At 36.1% G+C, this 12,443-nt stretch overlaps 1 protein-coding gene across 3 annotated transcripts in view; it reads left to right on the top strand.

Moving 5' to 3' along the window:
• The window catches only part of LOC137164650 (platelet binding protein GspB-like), a 44,813-nt gene extending 32,390 nt beyond the window's left edge, over positions 1-12,423 (top strand). For all 3 annotated transcript variants that reach the window (XM_067565560.1, XM_067565561.1, XM_067565559.1), the window contains 2 exons: positions 11,040-11,149; positions 12,307-12,423. In XM_067565560.1, coding sequence (XP_067421661.1) covers positions 11,040-11,114 — 75 coding nt within the window. In that variant the 3' untranslated portion in view covers positions 11,115-11,149; positions 12,307-12,423. The remainder of the gene's footprint in view (positions 1-11,039; positions 11,150-12,306) is intronic.
• Positions 12,424-12,443: the final 20 nt, after the last annotated feature.

The following is a 12,443-nucleotide window of genomic DNA, read 5'->3' as shown; positions in this document are numbered from 1 at the left end:
AAACTAAGCTTGTAGCCCTTGTCATTGCCAAGAAAACCTTCCAAGCTTAGTTTTCCTGAACCAGAGAATCTAAAACAATAGTTACCAATGGCCTACAAATGTTAAATCAACATCAACTTGAAATGTAATCAATTTTAAAAAATGATTTGAAAATAGTTTCCACTACTACATCTACACCTGAATGTGTCTGCCCATTTCTGTAGTTTTACAATCACATTTTCTTAAATATTTGTCTTCTCTCTCGCTTTTTATGTAAAATCCACAAAATGTAAAGAGAAATTGACTATGTATAAAGTGGTGCTGTCAAATACGCAAAATAAACAAAGTGAAAAAATAGAATAGTGAAATAGTAAAAATTTTCTTTAATCACTTTCAAAGTAATATTTTGTGTTTCTTGTAACTATAGTAGGCAAAACAAATATTTCACATGCAAGTGTTGTTTTTTCTTTTAAAAAACAAATAAAAACCTGTAACATTTATTTTTTGATGCCAGACCTGTTAGCTGGCTGTTTCTTACTGAATTAATATATTTTTAAATTTGACAAGTTCAGTATTAAAGGACTCTATGTGAAGAGCTTCATTAAATGTGTTTTAGTACTGGTTCAGAACTACATTGAAATGCAGTTGTTTTTTACTATTTATTAATTTAGGAAGTATTAACAGGTTTAGAATTCTTGCCATGTAAATATCAGGAGCAAAAGAATAATCAGTACAACAGTGAGCTTTTGTATAAAGAGACATTAAACTGGAATATAGATATCAGCTCTCTATTTAGCAGGGTGTTCCCGTATTACAGAGTGATCATCATTACACCTCTTCGTTTTTAGTTATTTTATTAAATTGAGTGAAATCTCTGATTACACATATTTAACAGACCAGGATATCTATCAAATGTAAATATTCCAAAAAAAAAAAATTGGACAGGTGTGGTGGGTTTTTTTGCAGGTCAATGTACTTTGTCTGAGTATTGAATAAAAGGTAACTAAATATCTAAATACCTATTTGTCCTCTGTCTATTTTGCCTGATACGTAATTGGTGTGCTAATTTTTCTATAAGAACCGCCTCCCATATTTTTTGAAACATTCCTCTATAGTTGGACTATTTTTCTTTTTCCTGTGCAAGTCTATCAGTAATTGAGGAGCTACTGGCAGATGAGAGATTAATTCATTACCTTTTGTGTGACCATTTCCTTCAGGAAGCTATGCAAGGATTACCAAAGGATTATTTGGTAATAAATATCCAAAAATATTTGGTGATGGACTGCATCCCAATATTCTCTGATGACTGGATGCATGCACCATAGATGCATATAATCTCCCCAACATTTGTTTCCAGTCCGTTTTTTGGGAGTGTGTTGTGGGAGTGTAAAGTATATAATACAACCTGACTGGTGTGAAATACTATTTAAACAGTATCTTAAAGAAATTTTCTTTTATTGTGCTACAGACTGAAGTTGTTGGCCCACCATTCCAGATCAAACATCATTCCTCTGCGATAATTTGTCTATCCAGGTTCTTTTCCCAGCATGTCATGTATGGACATTTTATTTTTGTTAGGAAAGTTGTCTGCAAAGATTGATATAAATTAGTTAGAACCTTTTTGTTTCCTAATTGACCAAATACCACCACTTCTATTAAAATTATCTTTCTGTATAAAATAATTTTTCTAGAAAGTTTAAAGAAACATAATGCCTAACTTAAAAGTATTGGTTCCATGGGAGACTTGGCCAGTTAAAGTAAGTTTTGATCTCTAAATAAGTTAAAAAAAAAATAGTGAGAGTCCTGTGGCACTTTAAAGACTAACAAATTTATTTGGGCATAAGCTTTCATGGGCAGAAACACACTTTGTATCTGACAAATTAAGTGGGTTTCTGCCCATGAAAGCTTATGCCCAAATGAATGTGTTAGTCTTTAAGGTGCCACAGGACTCTCGCTGTTTTGCTAAAAACAGACTAACACGGCTACCCCTCTGGAACTCATCAACATGCAAGGCACTAAGTTAGAAAAGTTTCTTTACTCAGTAGCTGGTCAGCCGTATATATTTTATGGCTTTCCCAATTTCTAAAGCTCTCTGGTTCATAATTTGGGCTAAAATCTAGATTTGCAGTGGGTATCATTAGCAAGGTAAAAGAGCTTATTTTTCCCTCTAGTTCTATCTCAGATCCATAGAGTAGCCTTACTATAGGATGTGTATACATTTCTGGAGGGTATGATTTATTTATTTATTTATTTATTTCAATTAATCCATGGTAGCCTAATGATGTAAACACCACCACAATTTTCTTGCTCAGTAAAGTGTTTGGATGTGTTAGAGGGCCTCCAGTCCACTACTGTTTTGGGCTGGCTCACTTGATAGCACCATAGAATATTTGAAATAACTAATCCATCCGGTTTTAATGGGTCTGTACAAGTATCTGCACTTTTTTTGGGGGGGTCTATTCCTTAAACATTCTAACAATATCCTCTGTATTCCTGCTAGGGTTTTATTTGGAATCATCAAAAAAAAGATTTTGAAACAAGACGGGCATCCTTGGCAAAAATGTTAATTTTGACTGTGGCTATTCTTTCCAACCAAAAAATTGCATACTTCCCCCAGCAATCCAGATCTTCTTTGATTTGCTGAAGTAGTGTTGGACATTCAAATCATAGAGTTCTTCTGGGTTGTTTTGAGATTTCAGTTCCCAGGTTTCTAATAGAATCTATTGCCCATTTGTATCCAGAAGTTTTCTAGAGGAACAGCTTTTCAGAGTCTGACAAATTTATAGCTAGCATTTCGGATTTGGCAGGATTTATTTCAAATCTAACCGCTTTCCCGAAGTCATGGATTTCTTTAGAAACTAATTTTAGGGAAATATTTGGTTAATATAAAAATATTACATCATCCACATTTAAAAGTATTTTCTGATGTGTTCCTGCAATTTTTATTCCTGTGATAGATTCCTTGTTCCTCATCCCTATGTGAAAGGCTGCCTGGCAAGTGCAAAAAACAAAGGAGACAATGGACGTCCCTGCCTAATCCCTCTGTGTAATTCAAACAGGAGATTTAACCCCATTAACTCTCACAGCTGCTTTGGGGCTGGTGTCAAGAGCAGTTTTCCATTTAAGGAACTAGGGGCCAATGTCCCTACAGGACAGGGCTTGAAATGGAACGCTCCACTCTGTTCTATCAACTGCTTTATCTGCATCAAGTAATAAAATTTTCATGATCTGGTATTGTGGATGATCCCAAGAACTCGCTGAATACTGTCTGACGTTTGTCTATCCTTAATGTATCCACTTCGATCTGGATTTACATAAACTGAGAGTATGGACTGCAATCAGCTAACTAGTATTTTTACTAAAATCTTTGTTGTGATTCAACAGTGAGGTGGGCTTATAAGAGCTGCCTAAGGTAAGGTCTTTTCCAGCTTTAGGGAGAACAATCACAGTAGCTTCAATAGGTTGTGGAAGTTTCTCCTCTAACAGAATAGTGTTGAAGGTACCTCTCAAGGGGCCCACTAACACCTTCTTAAATACAGTAGAACCCCATTTATTTGACCCTCCATTGTCCGGTTCTTCGTATTAACCAAACAATTAGCGCACACAGGTCCAAGAGCGGGCAGTCTCTCCTGTGGCCACTAGATGGCACTGCATCCTCACACTTTACCATTCTCCAGCTTATCAAATCTGGCCCAGATCCCAATTAGATCCAATAAACAGGGTTCTGCTATACCTTGTAACATTCTTATGGAAAAGTCCTGGAGTTTTACTACTTCTTGCGACTTGCTGTTGCCTCTCAGATTTTTTCTTTTTATTTCTTGATCTAAAGTTTATAATTTTTGTTTATCTTTGCCAAGCTTGCTACTTCTAGATGTTTTTGAATAACTTTAGAGCTTGGAGTATCTGAGGTAATGAGGTTGTGAGAAAGAGAAAGAGAAAGCAAAAGTAGCACATATTTCATCAAGGAAGTAACAGTCTTTCTGATGTGTTTTAATTGGTGGAACAAATGCATTGCTCTTCAACCCTTTTAGCTTTCAAGCCAATAGCCTTTGTATTTTATTTCCTTTTTCATAAAACATTTGTTTTGTTATACCTAAGGGATTTTTCAGTGGCATCTGTCACCAACACATTCAGTTTCCACTTAACATTTGTTATTTGTTCACATACTTTTTTGGAACCTGTGTTTTCATGAAGGTCTTGTAATCTTTTTATCTCCTGTTTTTGTTCTTTTTCTTCTTGAGCTCTTTTTTTTCATCTGAGAGTATCTGCAACTGACCCCAACCAGTGCTTTACCTGCTTCCCAAAAATGGTCTCTTTTTGTATTGTCTGTATCATTTATTTATATATCTTGAAAAAGCAAGTAGTTCATTTTCCAAAAGGTGATCTTTGGGACCCATACCAGCTGTCATATATTACTTCCACTGATGCATGATCTGACCATGTAATGGTGCCAATTTCTGCAGATCTTGTCAGCTTCATTAAGGATTTAGAGATCAACATTAAATCTAGTCTAGCCTATAACTGATAAGGGTGTGAATAAAATGTGTAATCTCTTTCCCCGGGGTGCAGTTCTGCTTCCCTATCCCCCTTCTTTTTTATCTGATCTGTCCCAATAAAGAGTCAGTGTGCTGTTGAAGCCTCCTCCATGTATAATTTCCCCTTCCCCAAAGTGTTCCAGTATTTTAAAGAAGTTCTTAAAAAAAATTGTTTTTTGCTTTCGATTGGGAGCATACACTAAGCCCATTGTTGTTAATAACACAGCAGTTGTGCCTTTCGACAAGATAAGACATGCCTCCTTATCCTTAAATTGATCATTAATCTGAAAAGCTACATGTTTAGCAAATACTATTTTTTTTATCTTTTCTTTGGCTAAAGCAAAAAATGTCTGCTGAAACAAGTTACCTTGCATACCCATAATTTTCCCCTCCTGAAAGTGCATTTCATGAACTAGAATAATCTGAGTAGTTTTTTGTTTTGTTTTGTTTTTTCTTTTAAAGATATTATCTAGCCTTTTGACATTCAAAGACATTACTTCAAAAAAAAAAAAAAAAAAAAAAAAAAAAAAGAGCCATTCTTGTGATAATTCCCTCCATTTTCCCCCTTGCTCCTTTAATTCCAGAAATAAAATACCAACATAGCTTGTAATCAGACACCAAACGACTGTGCTTTGCTAAATCCTCATACTCTCCCCATGAACAATTGGATTACTTCTCTTCAATCCAGAGGAGCTACTTCTGCCCTTAGGGATAGATTACCATCTGATCAGTTGAGTTACACGAGGGGATTTACATAGAACCCTGCCGAAGGCTCTTCCCCATTCCCTCTCTGTTTGCTCTGATCACCACCATACCTGGAACCCTCCTCCCCATTGTCCCTAATTGTCCTTTATTTTCTCTACTTTTTAAAATAAAGAACACCGCTATCACAGAATTATGATCACCCCAGTTGATGGGCATTTCATACTATTTCCCTTCTAACACACACCTATATATAGTTAGTTTACAGCAGTTCATTCTTGATGACTCCCAAGAAATCCCTCCTGTTTAGCTTCATTTCTGCCATTGCAGTATGTTCTCTTTTCTTATCCTCCTTTTTGGGTTTCACCATCTGTCAGGAATTTTCCAGCATTTTATCCTTGGTTTCTACCTCTGGAGTATCTGCTTGTGTGTCTGAGATTTGGAGTTCTGTTCCATGTGACTGGACTGTATTTTTTCCCTTGTGTAAAGTCTCTTATTGTGTATTGGAAGTTGAAAGAAAACTTAAATAGGAATCCCCATCTGTAGCAAATATCTTCCTCCTGAATGGTGGTGTAATTTCTCCCAGCACACTCCTCTTTTTTAAGGTTAGTGGGGCAGAGAGGTTATAGAAAAATTGTAGCTTGTGGCATTTGAGTATGAGCTTTGAATGCTGTCTGGCTTTTTTTTCCTAATTAAGTCTTTCTACTGATGATAGTGAAATTTCATAATTAGATTTCTCTGGGTCTGTTACTATTGTTAAGTCCAGTTGGGGGTATCAGTGCTGCATCTGCTCTCTTTGCTTTCAGCCCTTCCAGAGAGCTGAGGTTTAACAAATCCGCAATTGAAGTGTTTGCATACTGGCTTCCTCTTTCAGTGTTTTCAGGCAGTCCCTTAATTTTAATGGTGTTTCTTCTCACTCTGTTTCCTATAGGATCCTATTTAAACTCCATCTCTCTTTCTCTGCTCCATCAGTGCTATGCAGCTTTGCAGTTCTGTCTCTCACTTGCTTCTGTTAGTCCACTCTTGAGCACAATGATTTGATATCCCAAGTCAGTAACTTCCTTCTTTACTGCAAGAAGCTGGGTTGTCAGATCCTGTCTTCTTAATCTCGAAAATAAACTTGCAAATGTTTGCCTTGGCAGTAGCCATTTGATTTTCTTCAGCCCTGGCATTTCTGTCTGATTTGGCTGCCCTGTGTTCACTTTTTAAATTTTTAGATTTTTTTTTTTTTTTTTTTTTTTTTGAGAACCCATCTTCTCCAACCCTTTGCTCTGTTTTTCCGTAGTTAGTAGGTTTAGGCAGTTGATGAAGGCAGTTAACATGTGTCCCCCTGCTGATCTGCTATTTTTTCTTTTAAGGTGATGGTGTCCCTTCATCCTATCTACCTAAGAATTGCTCGCATACCTATTAAAAACAAAAAGCCACACCTGGCTTCACTTTGAGATAGAACCATCCTCTGGGCCATCCCAGCACATTTTGTACCTGAATGATTTGTTTTTTAGATTGTACACTTCTTGGAACAAGGACCATATTTTCTTCTTTGCATTGTACAGTACCAAGCACACTATTATTGGAGCTTGACTAATAGATCTAACAAATGTAGATTCGTCCCATTCGTCTCATTAAGTTATTAACTATAAAGCCTAATTGTGAAAATTCAGAGGGCGGTCCACATTGGCGTCAGGTATGGGAGGGTCATGCCTAATTTGTGAGACATTTTTTAATTTACTGAATTAGCTTCAGAATAAGTTGTCAAAATTGCCCCCAGTAACTAGTTTACTGCTGACCATTTTAGCAGAAATATATGACTATTATGTGGTTGGAGATGGGAGGAAAAAAATATGGTCCTTTGCCTTCCCCCCAGCTTCAGTATTTCTCTGGAAAAGATGAATGCTGGTGGAGAGGGAAGAGTAGATTCTTTATGTACTAAAGATGCTGGGCCTATTGGGAAGTTTAGTGGCAGCTAGCAAAGGAAGCACGTGGGGGGAATCTTATTCTGCAGTGAACTGTGCAAGTCAGAAAATATTCCATGAGAACATTTATTTACTGATTTACTTATTTACTGTAGATTTTCAAAACTGAGAAAGGCACCTGTTTTATACTCTGCACACCCCTCACTAATCTGTGCAGTCCGTGTAACAAAAAATACAGCAGCAGTCCCACAAAATACAATTGGGCATACCCGTCTGCCTCCTGTTGCCAAAATAGTCCTCAGTGCTGCAAAATTTTGCATAATTTCTGTGGAGACAATGTTAGTGTTGGAATTCAGAAATGGAGAGCAAGAGTTCTGCTACAGAGGGTGGAACATTGAAAAGAATATTGTTTAGTCAAGTAAAAAAATGTATTTTCATACTCTTAAGCGTTTTCGAAGACCCAAAGCTGCCATAGAGTATCTTGGCCTACTACAACTCACTACTGTCTCAAATATAGTGACCGATCATGCGGGGAAATTCTTTCTAACTAAGATGTCTGCTAATAGGCCCTGATCCAGCAAAGCACTGAAGTATATAATACTTTAACTCTGTGAGTGGTCCTACTGACTTGCGTGCACTACTCACATGCCTAAGTGCATTGTTGGATTGGGGCTTTAGAAAAGAAGATACATTTTGGTGAGTAGAAAAATTTTCTCCTGAATCCTGACTACAAGCTAAACATTAATAAACTTTAATGTTAATTTTTTAAGTGGCACTGTCAACACAAAAAAGAATATTTGTAAACACATTTATTAACACCTGAGATGATTATTAGTGGAATTTGTTTTAATTAACTTTGTCATTGCTTATGCTGCTTTTTTATATTTGCAATTTTCTGCAGAAAATAGGAATTGCTTTACAGGTCCATCTAGTCCATTGTCCTGTGTCTGACAGTGGTCAGTTCCAGATGCTTCACAGATAGTTTGTACAACAAACTACACAGTGCACAATTATGGAATAACTTGCCCATAGGGAAAGATTCTTCCTAATACCCAGACAGTGAATGCTCATCGCCTTTCCCTTTTAAACATGAAGGTTTATGTCCTGTGTATAAAAATTAATTATTCCATTTTATGTAATTCTAGATGTTCTAATTTTTCATATGAACTTTGAATCCTTTTTCAAATCCTCCTAAGTTCTTGGCTTTCATGATTTTCAGTGGCAATGAGTTCTGTGAGTTAATTGTGTCTGTGTAAAGTATGTATTCATTAGTTTAAAATTAATTTCCTTTCAATTTCTTTGAATATCTTCTTATAGTATGTGAGAGGCTAGATAGGAACACACAGTTTACCTTGTCTGTACCATTCATTATATTGATTATTTCTGTCTCCTCTCTAAAAAGTAAACTGTCTCAGTCTTTTCAGTTTCCCTCATTCAGAAGTCTCCATTCCAATTACTTGTCTCTGAACCCTTTATGTGTCTCTCTTTTTTTGAGATACTGTGATCCAGAATGAATACAGTATTCTAAGGCTTTGTTTACATTAGCACTTTCGTCAGTCGGGTGTGAAAAAAACCACTCTCTTGACTGACGTAAGTTTGACTGACAAAAGCTCTCTCCCGCTGGCATAGAGAGGCTACATGGGAGACCTTACAGTGGCACAGCTGCAGCAGTACAGCTGTGCCGCTGTAAGGTCTTTAGTGTAGACATAGCATTAGTGCAAGTATACCACTATACTATATAATTGCTTTATATTGTTTTTGTTGTTTTCTATCCCGTATTTGTACCTCTTAACAGTTTGTTTTTGTTTTTTACCACTGATGTGTATTGAGCAGAGGTGTGCCTGGAGCTGTTTTAGTTGATCCAGCTATGTCTTCCTCCTGAGTGGTTGAAGTTGGTTTAGAACCCACTAATGTCTATGATACTAGTTCAGATTCCTCTTTTATTAAAAGACGTTCTGGTTCACCTATTTTTGCATTTAGGCTTCTTGCATTGGCATATAGAAATGTATCATTTATTTTTTGCTCTGTGTGTATTTGTATTTAACTCCTTACTCTGACATTATTTTGCAGAATTTATTTCTGTGATTTCAGAAGTTCGGACAAAATTTACAGTGGAACCTTTACCTGATATAGAGAGAGATTTAAATTAGCATTCTAAACAGTATCTTTGTCCTGAGTGCCCCTTGTGTTTCCACTAGTGCCTATTTAATAAACCCCTCCAAAATTTGATAATTTTCTGTGCCAGCAATCTGGTTCTATTTTGGTTAATGGTGTTTTATTTTCAGCTGCTCAGTGTAGCAAAGTCTAGGTTTCACACTACAAAGGAAATATGTAAAAATAGATGTCAATGGACTTAAGAAGAAAATTCCTCTGGTCTTCAATTTTATAAAAGCTCGATTTTACAAAATTTAAATTTGGAGCAAATTTCTGTTAACTGTGTCCCTTTAAATTGTAACTTTGCATAACTTTCTCTGTTTGATGTGTGCTATCTTTGGCAGGAGAATTTTTTTGTTTCATAGAATCATAGAAGTGTGAGACTGGAAGGGACCTCGAGAGGTCATCTAGTCCAGTCCCCTGCACTCAAGGAAAGACTGCATAAAAACATTTGTTTGTTTATTTTTACCCTTCAGGCAAAAAATTCCCTCCTTGTACTACAACCTTGTATAATGTTTTGGTTATACCAGCAGAGTTTTTGAGAGAAAAAGACAAAAAGGAAGCCCTTTTTAAAAATCTGTAGGACAGTTACTGTTATTGTTGATTTGGTAATAGTTTATGTACAGGAACAAAATCTAAATAAACCTTATTTTTCTATGCTTTCCAAGTGAATTAACTTACCAAATACAATACCAGAATTTGGACTCCTGCATTGTATCTCAACGCAATATTGGTTTGTACTGATTTTTTGATATAGTAGAATCAGCCATTTGCCATCATCTCTGTAGTTTCAGGTTAAGTGGTAGGAAACAGCAGTGTTTCATGGTTATCCACCAATAGGCCATTTTCAAACCACTCTTCTTCACTGTGAAATTGATATCTACATGGCCTGCCCTCTTAAAATTGTGTCCCTGTTTCTGTTCAGTAGTGTGTTTTGGATGCCTTTGGGTTTTAGGTACACCTCAGAATAATTTGAATTAACTGGAGCAACATGTCCTTTGAAGTCCTACTGCATCTGGTGGGGAAGAATCCTGAAACATGTTTAAGAATTAAAGGTGCTTGCTGTCTGTGAATGAGCAGAAATGAGTACATCCTTTTGAAGAAATGAAAAGCAAAGTGATTGAGAGAGAAAGAGAAGAGGTCTTAAGTAGATGAGTGGGACTAAAACCAGGTTGATAAAATGCATGTGATATGAATATGAAAAGTTACACTACATAGTGTGTATTAAGAGATGAATCTTAACAGGAACTGGACTTTATAAAGAAATTGTGCTTAAATTTTTGTGGCACCTGACCTTTACTTTTAATTAATTATTTCTGCTTTCTAGTAGTTGACAAGGTTAAATAGATGATTTATAGCATTTTAAAAAATATTTCTTTTTTTATAAACCTGGAGCCATTTGCTCTATATTTCTCTTTGTTGAAAATAAATATAAAATTTAAGCTTACTAAGTCAATGAATGATGACCAATTTATGATTATGCTATAACTGCAAAAAGTAATACCACTATACTGTACTTTAGCCCCACACAGTTTCTATTAATTTTATAAAACTCAGACTATACATGTTTAACAAGCAATGGTCAGATGATTTTTTTTTTTTTAAATCTGTTTTCCATTTCAATTTACTACTTTCAAATGCATAAGACAACTTTGTAGCATATCTCCTTTATTTTACAATACATGCTTTCTACATCAAGAGCAAATTTTTGTGGTCAATCTGTTTTAAAAAATAAATAAGCTGTATTTCTTCCTAGACTGTGGACATCTCTACAGCAAGAATGAACGAACAATGGCTCAGAAGAGGCTTACAGAAAATACATTTGACTTAGAGGCCATGTGCTTATTAAATCGTGCACAGGAACAGGTGGGTTGCGCTGTTTTTTCTTCATCAAACTTTTATGAAGTCAGTGAAAAATGATGATGCTAACCTTTTTAAATCAGGCCATTTTCTCCGTAAATACCCAGATATGGATTTTAGGAGCCTGACTTTAGGCACTCAAATGTGACAATTTTAGTTAAAATTTTTACCACAGAGTATTTATTGTTGGTGATACATAAGCCAGAAAAAAACCAAATTGATTTTCAGATTCCAGGCTGAGTTTACAGCGTTGGAAGTTAAAAGGTGATGATTTATTTGTAAATACATGCCCAGAACAATAGTGATGAGCACAGTATAAAAAAGTAGGCAGAGTTCATGTGGGAGTCATTGAAAGACAATAAAGAGTTTGACAATGCCATTTTAAAACATCTTTCATAGTAAAACAAAATCTTGGATATATACTGCATACAATGGTTTACCTGGTGATTTTTCTGCTTCACATGTCTGATTTAAGGAATTGACCAAAAATGGTTTTTCCTAGTCCTAGAAGAGATTATAATTATGGTGAAGGAGAGGTGGGGAAGACAGTATTAATTTTTTTTACTTGTCTGCAAAAGACAAAAGTGATGAAAGCAGTTGTAGTAAGGTGATGAAGAATAGGGAAGTGACTTGTTCATGATTACTCTATGGCAGGGGTGGCCAACCAGTCAGAGACAAAGAGCCAAAAAATAGCTGTTGATAATGCAAAGAGCCACATTTTCCTTACCCTCCGCCTACAATTCACGCTGATCTCTCATTTTCAGTGGCAGCTTGTCAATTTCACTTCTCAATTGACAAGCTCCCCTCCTCTCTTACCCTCCACCAACAATTTGCAGTAATCCCTCAATTTTGGTGGCAGCTTGTAAATTTCACTTTCCCCTCTGCAGCTGCTTGTCAATTTCAGAGCAAAGAGCCACAAAGAGCGCATGCAAAGAGCTGCATTCAGAGAAGCAAAGAGCTCGCAAACTGCAGGTTAGCCACACCTGCTCTATGGTTTAAATGTTTTAAAGTTTAAAAAAAAAATCTAAATTAAAACTATGTAGTGACTTTTTTTTTAAGGGGTGTGTGTAAATGTTCCGTTTCACAAAACAAATTGCATGGATCTTGAAATCTGAAGGGAGAAGTTGAAGATTTTTATTTTTTTATGATGTTTTGTCTCATAGATAGATGCCTGGGCGCAGTCAAACTCTCTGCCGGGCCAGTTCACAGGAAGTACTGGAGCACAGATTTTGTCCTCAGACGAGTTGTCCAACAGTGGTCCTCAAGCCTGGATTAGAAAGGTAGATGATATGCAGACAGA

This window comes from Emydura macquarii, unplaced genomic scaffold (assembly GCF_026122565.2).
Source record: "Emydura macquarii macquarii isolate MOO-44397 ecotype Brisbane River unplaced genomic scaffold, CSIRO-AGI_Emac_v2 contig_2681, whole genome shotgun sequence".
In the NCBI taxonomy this organism is placed as follows: Eukaryota; Metazoa; Chordata; order Testudines; family Chelidae; genus Emydura; species Emydura macquarii.
Note: the sequence above shows the minus strand (reverse complement) of the source record. Positions and strands in the feature narration are given on the sequence as shown.